This window comes from Topomyia yanbarensis, chromosome 3 (genome assembly GCF_030247195.1).
Source record: "Topomyia yanbarensis strain Yona2022 chromosome 3, ASM3024719v1, whole genome shotgun sequence".
In the NCBI taxonomy this organism is placed as follows: Eukaryota; Metazoa; Arthropoda; class Insecta; order Diptera; family Culicidae; genus Topomyia; species Topomyia yanbarensis.
In genome coordinates this window covers 398,050,928-398,071,211 of record NC_080672.1, presented here as the reverse complement: position 1 = coordinate 398,071,211, position 20,284 = coordinate 398,050,928, and the positions used below count along the sequence as shown (strand labels likewise).

The 20,284-nt window shown below is 40.5% G+C and overlaps 2 protein-coding genes across 2 annotated transcripts in view; one reads left to right on the top strand and one right to left on the bottom strand.

The window, feature by feature from the left end:
* The first annotated feature begins 6,974 nt into the window (after nucleotides 1-6,974).
* On the top strand, nucleotides 6,975-8,127 carry LOC131693562 (mRNA turnover protein 4 homolog). Its single transcript, XM_058981483.1, has 3 exons — nucleotides 6,975-7,136; nucleotides 7,203-7,607; nucleotides 7,667-8,127. The coding sequence occupies exons 1-3, from the start codon at nucleotides 7,109-7,111 to the stop codon at nucleotides 8,086-8,088; spliced, it is 855 nt and encodes a 284-aa protein (XP_058837466.1). The 5' UTR covers nucleotides 6,975-7,108; the 3' UTR covers nucleotides 8,089-8,127.
* Nucleotides 8,128-8,265: 138 nt separating this feature from the next.
* The window catches only part of LOC131693561 (mucin-2), a 96,559-nt gene continuing 84,540 nt past the window's right edge, over nucleotides 8,266-20,284 (bottom strand). The window contains exon 5 of the mRNA XM_058981482.1: nucleotides 8,266-9,423. Within this exon, the coding sequence (XP_058837465.1) occupies nucleotides 8,391-9,423 (1,033 nt within the window). The 3' untranslated portion in view covers nucleotides 8,266-8,390. The remainder of the gene's footprint in view (nucleotides 9,424-20,284) is intronic.

Sequence of the window (20,284 nt, the reverse complement as noted above, 5' to 3'; positions counted from 1 at the left end):
ACTGTTTCGCAAATCTGACTACCCCTCAGTATCTCAGGTAACTGGTACTGTCAAATATGACATTTGGTAGGAAAATGTATGAAACCTGCAACACTTAATATTCTGTTATTTTTTCCAAACAACCTTCCGTGGCAACCCCTGGTTACGCTGTATGACCTTATTTGTTTACAAAATCGTAAAAAAATTTCGGATGAATATTTTGAGTAGTGTAAATAGTAATTTAGCGTTTGATTGCTTTTTGTAATGTTGTGGCCACATTGCTGATTCAAAAGCAACTATGAGTAGGCGGAAGTTCAAAAGCTAGCGCTATGGGTGATTATGCAGATTCATTAAAGAACGATTTCATCGGGAGCGGCTTCATCGAAAAGCAACAAATCTACAGAAAAGCATCCTAAAGAAGTTGCCGGCCTGGAGCAAGCATTCAGCGAACTGGACATAGCTAAAGCAAATTAACACAGTGGTTTCTAACACCGATTTTAATGCGCAGCGTCACCAAATATATGCTTGGTATATTTGTCGTTGGCATCAAAATCCTGTTAAGCATCCAACAGAAATCAAGGTTTTGGATCTTTACACCAGTCTATGAAAAACTAAATCATCAACCTTATTAGTTCAAGTGTGGTATATGTAACAAACGTGGACTGCTAATGAAACATTTACGGCCAATTTCTTCACTTGGATGAAAACCGGAGTTCGCTGAAAACCGGTTTTCGGCTAACTACTCACCAGCAATCTGAAAACTGGTTTTCAGCTAAAACGGTTTTCATCCAGTGAAGAGAGTGGCCCTTAGAGACACGAAAACTGTAAAAAAAAGTCCCGGTACAGAAAAAGGAAGAATGTCGCTGAACAACGGCGGGCAAGCATTATACAATAGTTTCTTGCAGTACGGCGCCCCTTGATCGATAAACACCACCAGCCGTAGTATCTCGGATGGAGACATGGAAAACATTCATATAGATTCACCATTACGAAGCAATATCATGTACAGCATTACTTTGAATGATGAAGGTGAACGGAGACAGGTGTACGTTCATCAGCACTAAGTTGAGCATGCCGGAAGCTACATGATAATCCAAAATTACGCCAAAAATTCGAAAAACTAAAACAGTGATATTAATACTTTATATTATTTATTTATTTATCATGGGTAATTCATAAAAAATACTCGTTTAACATTTACTTTCCTCGCAGATTTAATTTTTTAACTGATTTTCTAGATTATTTTCGATACTCGAAACCAGCATTTTCCTGCTTTTTTTGGCTCATGATTGAAAATTTGTAGTGTTTTCTAAGCTCTTTTTTCACTCAATTTGAATTCATAATTGTTAGACGCACCACATTGCAGCGGACTTAGCGTGAGTTCGAAGGATTCCACAATTTCTGGGATTGACGTTCAAGTCGTACGTTTGTTCACATATATACATTGGATGATATTTGTCGCCTGGATTGGCGAATTCTTTAAAAAGGGGTGCATTTTGGGATGTCTGAATGGTTTGGACATTAGTACTCGCATTTGCGAAAAATGATATCAGTAAGAAAACGGTTAGTTTCAGAAACATGATAATTCGACATAGAAACAAATGAAATATTCCTAGCATCATCCCAATCGAAAGTTTTATAAATTGTCTCTTAGCTGCAAGACTTTTATAGAAATGAATTTTAGCTCACTATTAGTGTGATAGTTAATGCTGAATTGGTGTTTGGATCCGAGTAAAGAAAGGTGATTATTATTCATTTCGCCTTGGTGGAGCATCGATATGCCAATACCGATCGCAGCATGTTACTGTTTTATCTAATTTTGGAGTACATATTGTCAAGTCATCGGCACTTAGCTTAGCTTGCTGCTGCTGAACGTGTCTTGGGACCGCCAGACTCTCCCAAAAGCATCTTTATGTGCTGAGTGTGGAGGTTCGAGAGGAATGTCAGGGAGCAAGTGTGAAATTGATTTTATTGCTTTGATCGTATCGCGTAGAGCACCATCTACCATCGCTTGCAGCAGTTTTTGTAACGAAGAATCGACTACTGTCATTTCGTTTAGGATTTGTATATGTGGGGAAGGTTGATGTGGTCACTTTATCGTAGTAATTTTACTTATTAGGGGTCTTTTAAGTGCACAAGTGCTCAACTATCTCGGATATTGTTGGCTGCTGAACAGGACTAGAATGTTTTTGATGTACTTGTAAGTTTATAGCGATATGCAGCCGCTGTGGTAGTCTGACTGTGAAAGATGACGTTACGAACTGCTGGTTCACTGCACCGTGTTACTGGTAATATTCGTTGTTTGTAGTCCGAATTTGTGATTTCATGGGTTGTAATTAATTTTCGAACAAATTCGTCAACTGATTATTTTTCACATTGATCTGAAATTGAGGGTGTTCTGCAGTCAAACGTAATATATTGGAATTTAACGTACCAAGTTTGTTGAGGATTTTCGGAAAACGCAGATAATTCCGCCGACTAAAAGCTCATAATTATTTTCTAGTTTCAGAAATTTCTTTGAGCAATTTGATGTTTTGTTTTCTTTCTTGTTGTGGATTGCTAGGATACGCATAGCAATATTGAGAAAATCAAGGCAGTGTTGCCCGAGAAATTCATTTCATACCATTAACGAGGGGTTGCTCAATGTTCTGGTAACTGGTGGTAAATTTCTCGGACACTTTTTCTTGGAAATTTTTCATGCAGTTTCAGGTCGTGTCGTTGATCTAACTCTCGACAAATATATGATTACAGCGTAAAAACCAACTGTCGAAATTCTCTTTGAATGGAAATTCCAGACAAACCGTTATAGGCCGAACACAGTTGACAACAGTCAATGAGAGTGAAAACTTTTCTCTTTTGTTTACTACCAACATCTGTGATTGGCGAGTAACGGTTTATCCAGAATTTCCAAAGTGATTTTTGACAGTTGACTTTTACGCCGTAATCATATGGTTGTCGAGAACTTTTTAGTGACAACTTGGCCAGGTGAGTTGATTTATGAGCGGATTGCAAAAGTTTAAAAAATATATGAACTGGAGGGACAAGACGCACAATTTTGATCAATTCAATTGATTCATTCTTACAGGAATGTCTCACCTATAGAAACCAAAATCTTACCGTCCATAGACTCTGCAGGATGTACGTTATTGCGATCAAGGCTCAATACGGAATTCTTAGAACCTGGACAAGGTAGACGACTTCGTGCAGGTCTCATACTCTGGTTGTGTGCAAACGAGGAACTGATGTTACCAATGGTACATTCAATATACTGCCTATGATCGCATATCAGTCCCATAAAGATAGGAAATCCCATAGAAAACGGGACAATTATGCGATCATGGGTAGTATACAACTTCCCGATTTTATATAAGAGATAAAAATAATTTTATAGCTCCCTTTATAATAACGAAATCAACGATGTTAGAAAAAACATCATTTGCTTCAGCTCCAAATTGAACCCCAAAACAAATTTTTTCAACTGGAATTGAACATATCGAAAACAATCACAATCTATTAAAAAAAAACAGCCGCTAGAAACAGTAAATTGTGATATTTTGTGTTGTGGTCATTATATCTCCAATATGTCCGTCTTACCTCCACGATATGTCCGTTTGACTAGCAGTCTGCAAAAGTGCAAATATTTCTTCGTTTTATATTTCTTTAAAAAATACTTATTGATTTTTAATATGATTCCTCTGTATACCCGAAAGTCAACATACACGGATACGAAAAACTACCAAAATTATGCCTAAATTTAAGTTGAATCTACCTAATTTTGTGTATACCTCAAACAACTCAAGAGTACCTTATTCCATGGAAGGCCTCCACTGAGTCGAATCTCTCTCTTTGTTTTCAACAACACTAATAAGTGCCAAAGCGACGCAAGACTCAAAACTACCTAAATTTAAGTTAAAAGAACTTATTCTGCGGGTTGTTTTATTTTTCCGGGTATGGAACTATAACCACAGACTAAAAGACATAACACTCGAAAACAATACTTCGTCCGCTTTAATGGTCATTTTAAATATATTTGTAGTTGGGACTGTGACCGCATTTGAAATTATGGCGCCACTGACATATGAAACAAAGGACGGTGTGGATTGTTTACTTTTGTAGTTGCAAACATCACCATCGAAGCATCGCCCTTATGTTTTTTACATAATAATTCCCATTTAACGCTATCGACTTCGGCCGGGTTTTCTTAATAGCGATAATTGTTACTGTTTATAACTGGTTACTGCTTGATAATAATCAAAAATTGTTAAAAAAAAATATGTTTCGCACTTGAGCTGGTAGTAAAACAAAGTATTGCCATGATTATTTGCATGGATCGTGGAGGGCCAACTTTAAATAAAGAGAAATAACAGTTTTGCTTGTTGTATTTTTTACTGTGGTTTAGACAAGCAATATCGTTGAATCAAAATGAATTTGTAGTGAATTTGCGTTTAGAAGTATTCATTCGCAGGTGTAGAATACTCACTTTGCTTACATTTGTAAGTATCTCCTTTCTTCACAAGTGTTGATATATTATCTGCTTTTTCATATGTGCTTTTTGGCAGGTACACAGCGAATGGATGTTCCCAGAGTCGATTGTGATACTGTACAATGAAAGACTGTGTTTCGACTGACTACACAGTATAAACAATACTTCTCGCTTATTCAATAAGCTTAAGTTATTCTGTATTAACTTTTCTTATATCTGCTTTCATTTACCATTGCTACATGTGTTGTAAATAAGGTTCTTTACGACGGCGACCTGCTTTGTTTACGACCTTCACCTTCTTCTTTTTGTAAAGAATGTGTAAAAATGCATTTAAATCTCATTTTTTTGTATCAAGTATGTAGTGACTCGAAGACAAATTCGTTCAATAAACATCCTTTGTTAGTTCATTTCATTTGGCGTTTTGGTGGATGAACTGTTATTTTCTTACAGGGCCGAAATTTGATACACATAACGCAAACTATATTCTGAAGTCATGTTTTGATGGGTAGAAATGCAGTTAATTTGGTTAATTTTTCAAAATGTCATTTAAGTGATCTTTCTCTACACATTTAGTGTAGCTAGATTGGCGCAGATCCAACCAAATTCAATATTTTATCATTTTTTCAAGCATTAGAGACATCAACATCCTCAAGTGTACCATCATTCGAAGTTCGAAGCTCAACATAAGTGCCTCTAGAAATATGAACCATCAATGTAACTGGTATCATATAATTGGATTTTCTTTCTTGAATCGACATTTTCCAGAATGTTTTTCGAGCTATAGGTTTTCAGTGCTATAGGGTCACCCGATTGCTGTTCCAGTATTTGATAACATTGCTTTTCGGGTGATTTTTTTCACTCGTCCAACAAGCTCAAGTTTGTCCGCTCAGTTTAGTGTCAGAGCAGCTTCAGGTCCTGTCGGCTGTTCATAGCGTTTAGTCAAACGGAACTTGATAGTGTAACTTGGATCTACAATAAAGAAACATAAACAAATATTGACTTCCTAACCAAATTGAAATTTTTCACATTTTGGTTATTTTACCGGTTATTAAGAAGAAAAAAATTATGTGGTTTTTGTTTGAGGCGAAACTGAGTCAGTTTCTAACCCCAACTGCTGTCAAAATATATGAACTGACAGCGGTTGTGGTTAGAACCTGACTCAGTTTCATGTTCAAACAAAAACGCCATTATAGGAGTCCACAATTTTTTGCAACATATTTTGTACATCATTTATTTTATACTTCTAAGTAAAACTTTCCAAAGGTTTTTTTTCAAATACGTAAAATTCTGACAAAATTACTAGACCACAGACTTGGTAACGTTGCTTGTATCAATTTGAAAATGCAACACTATTACCGATTCCTATTGACACTCGTGGATTTATCGATAGTTTCCGATTACATTTTTACTACTGCGATTGTTGAAGCAATTAGATATGATTTAACGATGTTGAGGCTTGAACAACAACTCAAAGGATGTAATTGCATTCAACAAACCAAACGAATTTGGACGCACTTAACAACGAGGAAGACAGATGTGTGCACGGAAAAATAAAACAACCCACAATATAAGTTCTTTTAACTTAAATTTAGGTAGTTTTAAGTTTTGCATCGCTTTCGTACTTATTAGTGTTGTCAAAAACAAAGAGAGAGATTCGGCTCAGTCCGGGTCTTCCATGGAATAAGGTACTTTTGAGTTGTTTAAAGTTAACTCAAAATTAGGCAGATTCAACTTAAATTTAAGTATATTTAACTCAAGGTTGAGTATAAAAAACCTTTCAATGAGTTGTGATTTTCGCCGTGGTTAAAGGGAAACTACCTTCAACACGGTTTACCTAATTTTACCTTATTCCACGATACCCCGAGATTGAGTCAAAAGAGCTCAACTTTTGCTAGTTTTTCGTATCCGTGTAAAGTGTCGAAAATATGCTATCTCAATATTAATTCTTCAAAAGGGCTAATAAGATTTTTGTAAACAAACTTATTTCGCTCATTATTCCTCTGCCAAGTTGAATTTCATACAAAATGCACATGAATCAACATATTTACCCTTTGTAGAATCAATTTCAGATGTTTTCTGTGTTGAAATTATAACCAGTTAAGAGAAATAGGCAAAACAAAAGTTTGTTTACAAATCTTATTAGCCCTATTCAAAAGTTGATAAGGATCTTATGTTTTTCGCATTAGATTGGTTATGAATACAGACACTTTATATAACAGACTAGCGGAGAGAAAAACAATAAAACTAGCAACCATAAATGTAAACTGGCATCACGGAAGCTCCCATAAGCTTTACATTGGCTTCCTCTTGCACTTCCCCTCTCAAAACCATCATGCTCGTTTGGCTGCACTTTTTGAAAGTCCGTTTGCTGCATTTTTTGGCACTTCGCTAGTCTGTGTATAAAGTGTCTGTAGTTATGAACGCTGACGTCGAATTATTCGTGAACGCAGTCTAATCGATTAAATAAAGTAGATGTTGGTGAGTCACCCTGTTCGAGCAAAATGTCAAACTGAAACGTCAAAGAAGGCACATGTGTTTACAACGGATTCTGTACACGATCTCGTAATTCTTTCGCATTTGTGTGAATATTGCTTGCAAAAACTGCTCTGTACCTTTTGTAAATATAGTTTCTAGATATATTTCACAATGCCTAAATCAAAGCGAGATAAAAAAGGTAAGTAATAAAACTAGGGATCCTCTATTTACCAACCGAAATGTTTAAAATGTAATTCACCGGCAGTTTCGCTGACCAAAACGGAACGCAAGGGATTATCCAACAAGCAGCAGATCATCGAGGACATTCAGGAATGTCGGCAGAAGTATGCAAACATTTTTCTATTTTCGGTACAAAACATGCGGAATAGCAAGTTGAAGGACATTCGGGCGGCATGGAAAAATTCAAGATTTTTCTTCGGCAAGAACCGGGTCATGCAACTGGGCTTAAATTTTGTCAGCGATGACGGTGAAGACGATCCTAAGCTCGGGAAAGATTTGGAGCAGCTGCGGGAACAGATGGTTGGTCAGTGCGGTTTGCTGTTCACATCGGAAACAAAGGAAACGGTGCTCGATTGGTTCGATTCATACTCAGCCGATGAGTTTGCTCGGAGCGGGTTCCAGGCGACAAAGACTGTCCGTTTGAAGGAGGGTGAGTTGCTGTGCGTTTTTGATTTTCTGGATATTATAATTTATTTTTTATTATCACAGGTCCTCTGGAGGAATTTTCGCATGCCATCGAACCACATCTTCGTTCACTGGGAATGCCTACCAAGCTAGAACGGGGAATTGTTACACTGTATAAGGATTTTACCGTTTGTGAGAAAGGAAAGCTTTTAACGCCGGAACAGGCCAGGATTTTGAAATTGCTGGGCAAACCGTTGGCCAAATTCAAGGTTGTGGTAAATTGTTGCTACACCAAGCAGAATGGCTTCGAGGAGATAAACAAGCGAGACATTGAGGTAACGAAGAAAACGAAAAAAGTGTTAGTTAAGAAGTCTGCTAAACAGTCTGCGGAAGACGATGAAGATGATATGAGTCAAGATGACGAAGATGATGATATGAGTCAAGATGAGGAAGAAGATGATGATATGGAGCAGGATGAGGACGAAAGCGACGAAGACGAATCCTAGTGTGTTAAGTTTAATAAAAATGTTTGTAAGATAAATTAATTTTTGAATTGTTTGTTAACTAAACGCCCGAATGTATCCTATTAGAACTGCACGGGCGAATATCGATCGTTTCTAGGGAAGTTTCATTCGGATTAGTTGCACTCTAGAAGGCAATTCTCTATAAATAACGAAAGTTGGTCGGATTTTAAATGTTTTATTTGTTTACCTCTACACTTATATATTACAAATAAATAAGTCGTAACGTTTCTCTTTACAAAAAAGAACACTACCTACTAAAGACAGAATAAGGCTACGTCGTACCACTAATTTGGTTTGAACTTGTTCTTTTTCTGCTTTTTCTCATCCGTCTTGACGCATCGCCCCCGATAGCAGATTTCGGTTTCGTGGGTGATTCCGTTCGAGGTGGACGTGGGGATGGCCATTGAGCCCATGGCATTCTGAACCGGTTCCGAAATCGGTGATTCAGCTTTACTATCGCTAGGCGTCAGCTCCGTCGTGGTGGAGGTGATCGATTCCGGCTCAGCCGTACTGGTAGTCATCCGTTCCAAGGCTTGGTGATCCACCATCAGTGGCGCGAAGCGCTCATCATCTTCCGTTTCTTCCGAGTCCGGATCGCTCTCGGCCATGGCGAAAAGGTCGGACAGTTGCTTTTTCACGTCGGCGAATATTCCTTCGTTGGTGGCTTCCTTGTTAGGAGGTTGATCTTCCTGTCCAATTTCGGCATCATCGTCGTAGAATTGCTCGGTGGAAGCTTGCTCATCTTCGCCTAGCTGAACCGATACCGTAGGAGGTGGCGTCGTGGTTTCCTTCTCCGTAGGCAGGAAGGAGGTGGTTTCAATGGCCGGTGTAGTTTCTGCAATCACCAATGTTGTCGTTTCCGGTGGTGGGAGGACAGTAGTTCCAACCAGTTCCATTTGAGCTGGCAGACTAGCGGCGTTTGATTCCGGTGTCACGTAATTGATTCTCTTGGCATCATCCACCAAATTTTTACCCCGAAGGTAAGCCTTGTCGATGTTTTTAAGCGGTCCGTATCCGGCCGTGTTGAACACGTGACTGTTGATGTGCTGCGATTCGGCGGTTTCGAACGAGTCAACGGCGTGTGCCCGTCCTCGCTTGCGGAAATTGTACCCATTGCGGATATTGTGGGATTGTCGCTCGAATTCGTTGCTACCGGTGGTTGTCGATGGACGCTGTGCTTCGGTCGACGTTCTTTCCCCGTTATTGAGCACTTCGTTTTCTACAGGTTTGCTTTCCGTGTCCACTTCCGGTTGAATGTTCTCGTCGATGTATTCCTTCATCACATCGTTCAGCAGTTCGGCGAATGAGGGAACGTTGCTGGAAGTAAGGGGATTTTATTAGAAGTTAAGAGATGGGTGGATTGTAGGTGGTGTAGCAGAGTATTTAGTAGGGCAACTGAGAACGATCAATTGAATTTGAGTCGATTCCCAGTGAAAACAAATTTTCAAGTATTTCAAATGGCAGAACAAGGCTCGTTCATGGACAGGGATAATGTCGAATTGGATTTTTTCGTAAACGAATTTTAAAATACTGTTTTATTTATCGATTGACTTGTCTACGCGTTGAGGGCGTTGCTTTTTATAACTAATTATTTATGAAAGAATTGATTAAATATTCTATAAAGGTTTAGTGGAGGTCGATTTAAATCCAGTCAGTCCTCTTCATGTTTGAATTGATCACCATAGGACTTCCGATAGGTATGCTGTAAAGTATTCACTGTTATTTGCAGCATTTTGATTTTGGTATTTTCTTAGGACAAAATCTGAAGCTGGTTTTTTGGCGGTCTAAAAATGACAAAACTGAAAATCATCTCACATTATGGTAGGAAAACTGTTGGAAGCTGAGACTTTCATTAAACTACAAGAAATTACCATTTGATTCGTTTGGACATGCGGATTTATATTTTAAATTTGAATTATCCAGTCACCGTAAAGTCACTGGAAAGAATATTATACATTTACCCCCAAATTACTGCAATCATAATCAAACTTTTTTGTTGTACAGCAGCAAGCACTTGCATACGAGTTGATCAACTAGACGTCTGAAATAGTGGTTTGAAGATGTGATGAATTCACCACCTTGGTGAAACATAATACACAAAGGGTGCACACCAATTTTTTTCGCCGGATGCCAGCAAAATTTTGTGAATTTTCATCAGCTGAATGTTTCAGCAATACAAGATTCCGAAAAATCAGCAATTTGAATTTAACCTATTTGACAGATTCGTTTTGTTGAAAATTAATTAATTCAAATTGTCAAATTGACAGCGCAATTGCCGGATTCTCAGTATTCTGGGCTATATTGTTGTAAATCCAGTATTTGCGCTGTCAATTTGACAATTTGACTTACTGAATTTTCTTGCATTGCCGAAACCACAGATAACAGATATTTAGGCTAGAACAAAATTTCTTCAAAAACCTGTGTAAACTTTCAAATTGATAAACGTTGGAAATCCGAGTTTCACTATTGCCATCTGCGCAACTGTTTGGTACACGTGTTTGACAGCTGCACTCCAACTGCATTACATCGATTACTGCGCAATATTTACACACGCTTCAAATCGAGCCTAAACGTCTGTTATCTGTGCCGAAACTTTCAGCTGATGAAAATTCAGCATAATTTTGCTGAAATCGACAACCAAATTTTGGTGTGTGTATTGTACTTTTAACCCATTCATACCCATGTTGTTTGTGGACAACAACGTTTTTAAACAGCTATAACTTTTTATTGAGGCAAGATTTGCTCACAAAAACAAGTAAGGCTAATGAATGTGACTATTACCTTTTATTTGAGTTATAACAGTTACAAGGATCAGCCCTAGAAGCGAAGTTATTGCAATTAGTCTGATTGGATTCCGATCGAGCAGTGCTGCCAGGAACAGTTTACTTTGACAACGGAAAATGATTTTTTCATATATCTTCGTTATGGTGCAATATTATTGAAAACTGATAAAACTTATCAATTTAGGCTGTCCTTGGCTATGTTTTCCATGCAATTGGACTATTGTAAATATTCTTAGAGAATCGCATTAAGCATTGGAAGGTAAAAATTGAGCAGCTTCTAACACTACAAGGGAAGCACCTATCTTTATGAAAATAGACTTTTCGTGTTTCTTGTTCTCACCATTTCCAAGTAAAAATAGTTTTGAAACCCTATATGCACTAGAAAAAAGTTGGGCATGAAAGGGTTAAGAATTAAATTACTTTGTAATTAATTAACAATAAAAAGATTTATCGGTTAGGAAACCGATGTAATTCTTAGCAGATATTAGAATAAGAGAACAAGAGGAGAACTTGGTAACACATCTTTCCGACTGATAGTAGAGAGAATGTTCGTTCAATTGGGTCATTAAATGAGAAAAAAAATCTCTTTTTATTACATACATCGATACAGCTGATTTTCGTGATTACGACAATATTTTTTTTCCAACTCAGGAAACGTGAAAATAAAATTTAAATTTAAAATAAAGAAATATGTTGACAGTCTTGATTTGACACTAGGGACCATTCACAAATTACGTATCACTAAAATTTGCCAAAATTGACTCCCCCCTCACCCCATGTAACAAAATGTCACAAATTTCTCTATACCTCCCTCCCTTATTACGTAACAAATTCCGGGAAAAAAATTTCTTCAGCAAAAACATGTTACGTAATGATCTAGCTTACTCCCCCTCCCCCATATGTCACAACATGTCACAATTTGTCGTACCCCCTCCCCCTAAAAGCGTTACGTAATTTATGAATGGTCCCCTATCAGAAGCATTTGACATATCGAATTTCATGACAAATGATGCCCTGTCAGAAAAAAATGAATACATGTTTTCTCGGTTTTTCCGCAGGGTTATTTTAATTTGACATAAACTCCATTCAATGTACATAGTTTTTTTCATTTTGGGTGTTGTCTTAATTGGCCAGATGTAAACAACCAGTTTTCCTATGTATGGTTGTCTACGGGGTGTTTGGTTCATGGTTAAGAACCTCTCGAGGGGTGATACGGGCCCATATTATTGGCTCGAATCAAAACTCGTCGAAATGTCAATTGACGATAGGTTCATCCGGAGTGTTCATTTGTGTTTACATTTTACTAGCGTTGCCAATTTTATTTTGTGCCCAGCACCCAATGTGGCTACGCCACATCGCTTTTGTGCGTGCTGTCCGACTTCGCTACCGCTCAGTCGGACTTAGACTAGGGATAGCCCCTATGTTTGAGTAAGCCGGGCAAACGAGTGGGTCACAGGTTCGCTTGCTTCCGACGGCGGGTCGGTGGCCACCTCGCCCGGCGGATCCTCAGCGGCTTTGCGCCGCTTCGGTTCCTAGGCCTCGGTTATGCGGCTAAGCCGCATCGAAATGGTACCCCTTGAACATTCTAACTTGAATCGGTTGTGTCACAGGAGCCGGAATACGAATTAGAACCAGCCAGCATTTCGGCTGAGTTAAACTGGGAAGTTTAGTAAAATTTAATCTGGAAATAAAAATTTTTTGGCAACGCTCCAGCACTCCGTTGATTTCACCACCTGGGCGCCAGGTTGACGATATGAAATGAACTTTGTTTACTTTCGACAAGTTTTGATTCGAGCCAACAACATCCAGCCGGGTGATACACTGTCATATTTGGAGAAAAAAAATCATTCTACACATGCAATCAAATCTCAACCGTTACAGAGTTATTGAACTTTATGTGTTAAAAAGTTATTTGTCTTAAAATACCTTTAACTCGAAAAGTATACTTTGTATTTCAAATCTTTCAGATCCATTGGGAAGGTGAGAAAATTTCCCATTGAGTGATGCCCTCACATGTTTCAGCTAATGAGTTTCAGTAACCTTTTCAATGTAATATATTTAAAATTTACCAATTTTGATCGATTTTTCGTTCATTTCTCGAAAATCTTAATAGTTAACATCATCATTTTAATAATTCAGATTGTTAGTCCTGAAGAGTTTCACAATTCGTTCGTTGACATGATGCACTTATCTTTTCTGGTTTTCATGTGTTTGGGTTATTGAACTTGGATATTTTTATCTCATTTTCACTAATACTAGCTCTAATTGAAAAAGTATCGCACATATTGTACTTTTTTTTTCTTATCATTCGAAAGCCAAGAAAATTTTACAGAGAAAAATGTATTAAAAATTTTAGTTAAGTGAATTTAGCATTCCTTTAGAAGTAAATTAGTTTAAAGTTAGTGTTATTATTAGCATTTTCGTTAATTTTCTTAAAATAGTAAATAATAGAGATAATTAATATTATCATGGAAATAATGCATCTCAGCAAGTTCTACAATTCAGATCGTATCAATCACTCGGAGTGATTAGTTGAGTTTTTTCTCTGGCTCCGTGTTCCATCGAATAAACAAGTGCTCGGCCTACGCCACCCGCCTTTTTTTGAGCGCGGTCTCTGCCATTCGGCACAAATCATCGCGACATTTCGCTAGCTCAGCGATAGTTTACACAAGTGCAGTGCTCCGAAACCCGATTAATAGTGTGAAAAACAAGTGTTTCGCAACTCGATCCCCGACGGGTCTCCGGTGCCCTGAGGGACGGATTATCCGCCAAGGCGCCGATTCCTACCGAATTTCGAAGCATATTACGGTTTTCCGCGGGAAAAAGTGTTGTGAAAATCGTAGCAGGTATCAGGAGTATAGACTTTTAAGAAGGTAAACAACTCGCGCCTCCATCAAAACTCCCACGTTAAACCGGTGAACTGATCGCGCCTCCACCTAGGCGAAGATTCAAATCAGTAAAAGACTTGCGCCTCCATTGACCTACTGACCGCCGGCGATTTAAACGCGTGTGAAGTATCGAACAGAAAAATCGAATTGGTGTGCGCCTGCGAAGTGACCTCCACGATCACCCCAGCAACAGTGCGAGCAAGACCAGGACTTTTTAAGCAATAATGCCACGCCCTCCGCCCCCGGACTGGGGTGAGGAACACCTCCTAAGTCGATCGCTCCCCGGTTACATGAATTCCGGGGATGTGATAGATCAGCAGACCCTATTATTAAGGGCCGTCAACGAACCAGGAAACGAGGAACGACTCCCCGCGGATCCTTTCCTTATTCTAAAATCTGTACAGGCAGTGCTCGGTATCGACCCAATAAACCTGGTGAGTGCGACAAAGGAGGCAAAGGGATCCAGATATGTGTTGAGAACCCGATCGAAGAAAGCTTTTCTAGCCCTACACAAGTTGAATCAGCTTATAGGCGGTCAGAAGGTGGAAATTATTCCCCACCCAACCCTCAATAAAGTCCAGGGTGTCATCTACGATCCTGACACCAAAGATTTGGAAGAAGCCAGACTGCTGGAAGAACTAAAGGCCCAGGGGGTCACGGAGGTTCGCCGAATATCAAAAAAGATTGAAGGTAAGCCGGTCAACACACCACTGGTCATCCTCTCCTTCTCTGGTTCTGCACTTCCGGAACACGTTTTCATTGGCCTACTCCGCACCAGTATCCGCCCGTACTATCCACTACCGATGATGTGCTTCAAGTGCGGCCAATTTGGGAATGGTAGTCGTCTCTGTCCCAACCCCGCCGCTTGCTTGAACTGCAGTGAACAACATGAAACATCCAAAGACAACCTATGTACGAAGACAAGCGTTAGTATCAACTGTGGACAAGGTCACTCCACTGGTAGTAGGACGTGTCCCAAATTTATCGAGGAAGAACAGATAACCAAAATCAGAGTTGACAAAAATCTCACCTTCCCCGAGGCCAGAGCTTTGATAATGAAACGCCAACAAGGTCCCAGTTATGCCAGCGTAGCCACAGGTAACACCAAGGACGACGAACGGGACAAAATCATAGCAAGCTACAGAATGAACTAGTGACTCTGAAAGAAAGCAAGGCCCAAAGTTCATTCGACGGTAAAGTCGAAAGAGAAGGTTGCGTCCTGGCATTGCAGTGGAATATTAACGGCCTGAATGGAAACCTAGGAGATTTACAAATCCACATTGCAAACAGAACTCCGATATGTCTCGCCATACAAGAGACTCACATAAGAAGCACCACAGACCCGTCTCCATGGTTTGGGCACAAGTATACTTGGGACACATGTCAAGGGAACAACATCTTTCAGACGGTCGGTCTGGGGATCATCGGCGGACATCCCATCGAAAACTATACCACTCGATACAGACCTGATAGCAGCAGCTCGCAGGATCACGTACCCTGTCGAATGTACAGTGGTATCCGTATACATCCCGAGTGGGGTTCGGGACTTGCGAAACAAACTTCTGAACTTAATAAATCAGCTTCCGCCACCCTTCATACTTATGAGTGACTTCAACGCACACCATTGCGAGTGGGGCTCCCAAAGTAGCAATCGGCGTGGAAATGAAATCCTGGAAGTAGCTGAAAAATGCAACGCCATCATCCTCAACACTGGAGAAACCACATTTCTCAGAGCAAGCTCCTCATCAGCCATCGATTTGACGATTTGCTCCAGCTCTATTGCCAATACCTGTGGTTGGTCGGTGGATCTCGACAAAGGAGGTAGTGATCATTTCCCTATATGGATCACTCACGCCAGTCGCCCTATTTCAACAACACGACGTAGGCGATGGCTGTACGAGCGAGCCGACTGGGAGGCGTACGAGGATGCAATCGAAACAGCTCTCGAACTTAACGAGACTCACACACATGAGGCCATTGCAAAGCTTATTGTTCAAGCCGCCTCCACAAGCATCCCCCGAACTAGTGGAACCCCCCCGCAAAGAGCAATCCACTGGTGGAACGACGAGGTCGCAGCTGTTCTGAAAGCCCGAAGAAAAGCCCTCAGACTTTTTCGAAGAACCCCACAGGAACACCAACTATGGGAGGAACGCGCAGCCAACTACCGAAGGCTTAGGAACCAGGGAAGAAAGGCGATTGAGGAAGCTAAAGCAGCAAGTTGGGGAGAGTTCCTCGATGGCATTAATCCGACTTCCTTCATCAAGGAACTGTGGGGGGTCAACGCACTTAGCGGTAAACGCCGACATACTGGATTTTCCCTTAATATCCATGGAACGACTACCGTGGACCCTACTGAAATAGCAAACCAGATCGGGAAATATTTTCAGGAGCTATCATCCGACAAATCTCTACCGGCATCCTTTAGGAGGTGGAAAGCCGGCATAGAAGCACACCCAACGAGCGTCGGACTCGACTGTAGTGCACCGTACAATCAACCTTTTTCTGGAATGGAACTCGCCACTGTACTAAGTGCGACACGCGGGAAATCGGCTGGACCCGATGAAGTGGGCTACCCTATGCTCAGACACCTCCCACCAAGGGCGAAAAGAGCCTTACTAGAATGCTTGAACATAGTCTGGGAAGGTCTTTCCTATTCCCAAAAAAAGTAGCGGAAGAAACGAGCCCAGCGACTTCCGCCCTATAAACTTGATTAGCTGTATAGCTAAAACGATGGAGAGACTAGTAAATCGGCGCCTTATGACCTATCTGGAGGAGGGAAACTTCCTCGACCTCCGGCAGTTTGCCTTCAGAAAAGGACTCGGCTCAGGTATTCATCTAGGTTCGTTTGGAGAGGTAGTCGGTCAGTCACTCGAGGAAAACAAGCACGTTGATATCGCGATCCTCGACCTCGTCAAGGCCTACAATACGGTCTGGCGAGAGGGTGTACTGCGACAATTAGGGAATAAGAGGGAATATGGGCCGCTTCGTCCAGGAATTTCTCAGGAACAGTGTGCATCGGAGGAAACAAATCTGATAACTTCCGGGAAGCCAATGGGGTCCCGCAAGGATCCGTGTTGGCAGTCACCCTCCTTCTAGTAAGCATGAATACTCTATTCGATGCTTTACCGAAAGGAGTATTTATATTCTTATATGCTGATGATATCATTTTGGTGGCGATCGGAAAAACAAAAGCTAGAACCAGGATAAAATTGCAGGCTGCTGTTAACGCCGTAGGCCGGTGGGCCGAAGCAACCGGTTTCAATATTGCCCCAGAAAAATGCGCTATTGCACACTGCTGCAACTCCCACCACGTTGCGTTCGACCGACCCGTGAAACTTTCCGGTGCAACGATACCATTTCGCAAGGAACCGGAAATTCTCGGAATTAAGATAGACCGGAGAATGACCTTCACATCCCACTTCCACCAAATAAAAAAGGATTGCGAAAGCAGGAAAAGACTAGTTCGCACCATAAGCTCCCGCCACACCAAGTGCAACAGAAAAACAGCTCTAAATGTGAGTCAAGCCTTAATACACTCAAAAATATTCTATGGCCTTGAGCTCACCTGCCGAAACTGGGAGGGTCTGGCCACCACACTAGCACTTGTCTACCATGGTGAGGTTAGATTCGCATCCAACCTGCTCCCTAGCACACCGGCGGAAGCCGCCTGCATGGAGGCAGGTATTTTACCATGTCGATGGGCGGTAGCGATCAACGTTGTGAAACGAGCACTGAGTTTCCTCGAAAAAACGACAGTCGGGAGAATGTCAAATATTTGATATAGCTAAACATATCTACTCAGAATTCACTAATACTCAACTCCCTGCAATTGCCAGCATGCGCAGGGTCAGGAATCGCCCCTGGAACAAACGCTGGCCAAACCTAGACACCAAACTGACACGTATCGTAAAAAAAGATGATCCTCACAGCGCAACGCAAGCAAAGTTTCTGCAATAGACCTTTCTCGTCAAAAAATTTTATATGATAGGATGCTTCCTTTTTTATCCCCAATTCGTTACTGCCTATTGCCCCGATGATTTGGTACCTCTTACTATTGAAAAAATCAAAAATAGTGCAAGCTACTCATTTAACCCCATATTCTGAATACCTATCTTGCCTTGTTTCCCCATATTTTTACACCATTTGGATGAACTTCCTGTGGGGAATACTAAAAGGATGCCAGATCTGCATATATATTAGTAAATCTGCAGATTTTGCATTTTCACTGCAGATCTTTTGCAGATTACAAATATTTAGCAGAACAAAGCCTATGCCAGCCAATTTATACACCAGCCTTCAACATTTTTGATCATTTAAATTATATACACACTACATTTCTACGTCGCATTTATTGAAGATTTTTATAGCATTCGGCAGACTTTTATATTTTTACTGCAGGCTATTGTTTAAATAGACCTGGCATCACTGATGCTGAAATGATTCATTCATATACCTGTCAATAATATAGAGCATTGTATGAAAATGTATAACCTCACTTTTCTGACGGTTCGGTGTGCTTGTTTACCTAAGACTTGTTTACACGGACTTTTAAAATTTACATTACTTGAATACTTTCGATGCTCTTTGAAAGAATATCAACTCAAGAGGGATTGGGATTGGAACAATGGTAACCTGGTTCATACATTGACCAATCGGCGCTGGATGTAAAACCCGGTGGCATATGCTGAATCGTAAGATCAAGCATTGGGCTATAAAACGATTGCTTTCTGGATGATGGATAAGGATTTGTACACATTTGTTTGTTTGCTCGTGGGTTAATTCCTAACAAGATGATCCGATTGATTATTCATTTTTAGGTGGTGAAGTTTACCTGAACTTTATAGGTAACGAATTCGGTCGATGATAAGTTGTTGAAATGATTTTGATCGTTCAATGCCCATATCGAAGAACGTTTCCATTGGTCAGAATGCCTACCAGCGTATGATAGCTGCAAACATGAGGACAACAAGGTTATCGCTTTCGAATGGAACAATTATTTATTATTCGTGTTCAAGTTCTATTACAGCAAAAGTTTCGTCGATTATCGCATTGTCGTTGATTTAGCCGGCAAATGCAAAATAGCGCTCGGCACTGACAATAAGGAGTAAGAAGGATTTGATTGGAGTGATAATAATGCAGAGCATTATCTGGTAGAATATCAGAGAGGAGAAATTATATGTAAATTTATATTATATCCCGAGTAGCCATCATTTTGGCACCGCAATAAAGCTATCTGCTGTATTGTTCAAATTGGCACCAAATAACTAGGCAGCGAATGATAAATTTCATAGTCAATTTATTTACTTTTTCGGAAGGATAAGTAATTAGTATGTCGTGAATATATGTGTTGCTCGACAGCAGTGAGTACTGGCAGATTTTATCAATCTTCACTTTATTGTAGATGAAACGTATGGGATGATTATAAAATTCCTAGAATGATTAAGGTTTTAGTTTGATAGGATAATGCATACATTCCCTTACTTTTAGTGACTGTACTGTCCTGCAACGTGTTTAAACTTTCCGGAGAGCGATCAATCTGGCGACACTATATGCAATTTATACATCAAATCTATTTGTTAGCTGACAATCTGACCACTCACCCTAACGACTCAGTTCAGCACTGTACTGATTTCTACGCGAACGTGAGCTTCAAGGCGGTACTTGTACTCTTAGATCCGTACTAGGTTGTCCCCGTACTATCTTGATCCGTACTGTAGCTGTAAGTTTTAGGTTTAGTTTTAGCTCTTAAATTGAATATAGGCTCACCTTTTCACAAATAGAATTGACTAAATTAAGAATTGCAAATAATCGATATCGCTCACTAATCCTCACACACTAGAAAATTATTAAATGCTTCTAACTGTGATAGCTTAGGTTATACAATTTACGATTGTTCTTCACGAAATGACTTGACAACTATTTCCCCCGCTTGTTCGACTGTCTTTCACGTCACCCTTATTCGTGCCAATCCCCCGAGAAGGCGGAAGGCGCGGTTAGTGTTGTTGATTTGTTGCATGGGCGCCGAGGGGCTCGCTTAACTGTGTAGCGCTGTTAACACTCCCCCCGGAATGCAGTAAGGGTCTCCCTGAAGCATTCATCTCAACGCCTACGTCCAGGACAGCGAGTTTAACGGCAGGCCTCTCGTAGATTCCGTTGGCCGTCTGCACCGTCGCCCATCTCACTTGTCCATCTGCACCAGGTTTGACGCAGATAACTCGACCCTTCGGCCAGCAGTTTCGCCGTAGGTTTGGGTCCACGATGACGACGACGTCGCCGACTGCAATGGGTTTTACTGGTGTGAGCCACTTCGGTTTCCGAGTTAGTGTTGGAAGATAGTCTCTAACCCACAGCTTCCAGAATCGGTTAGCCATGGTCTGCGAACGTTGCCAGCTGTTTCGTAGAGCTGCAGAGCTGTCGTCGAACGGCACCCACGGTTGTAGGCCATTTTGACTACCCAGCAGAAAGTGGTTGGGCGTCAGCACTGGAGATTCGTCATCCTCCAGCGGG

Coding starts and splice junctions, on each gene's coding strand:
- LOC131693562 (XM_058981483.1), top strand. CDS start 7,109: ATGCCTAAATCAAAGCGAGATAAAAAAG. Junction 7,137..7,202: donor ATCAAAGCGAGATAAAAAAG/GTAAGTAATAAA, acceptor ATTCACCGGCAG/TTTCGCTGACCAAAACGGAA. Junction 7,608..7,666: donor GACTGTCCGTTTGAAGGAGG/GTGAGTTGCTGT, acceptor TTATTATCACAG/GTCCTCTGGAGGAATTTTCG.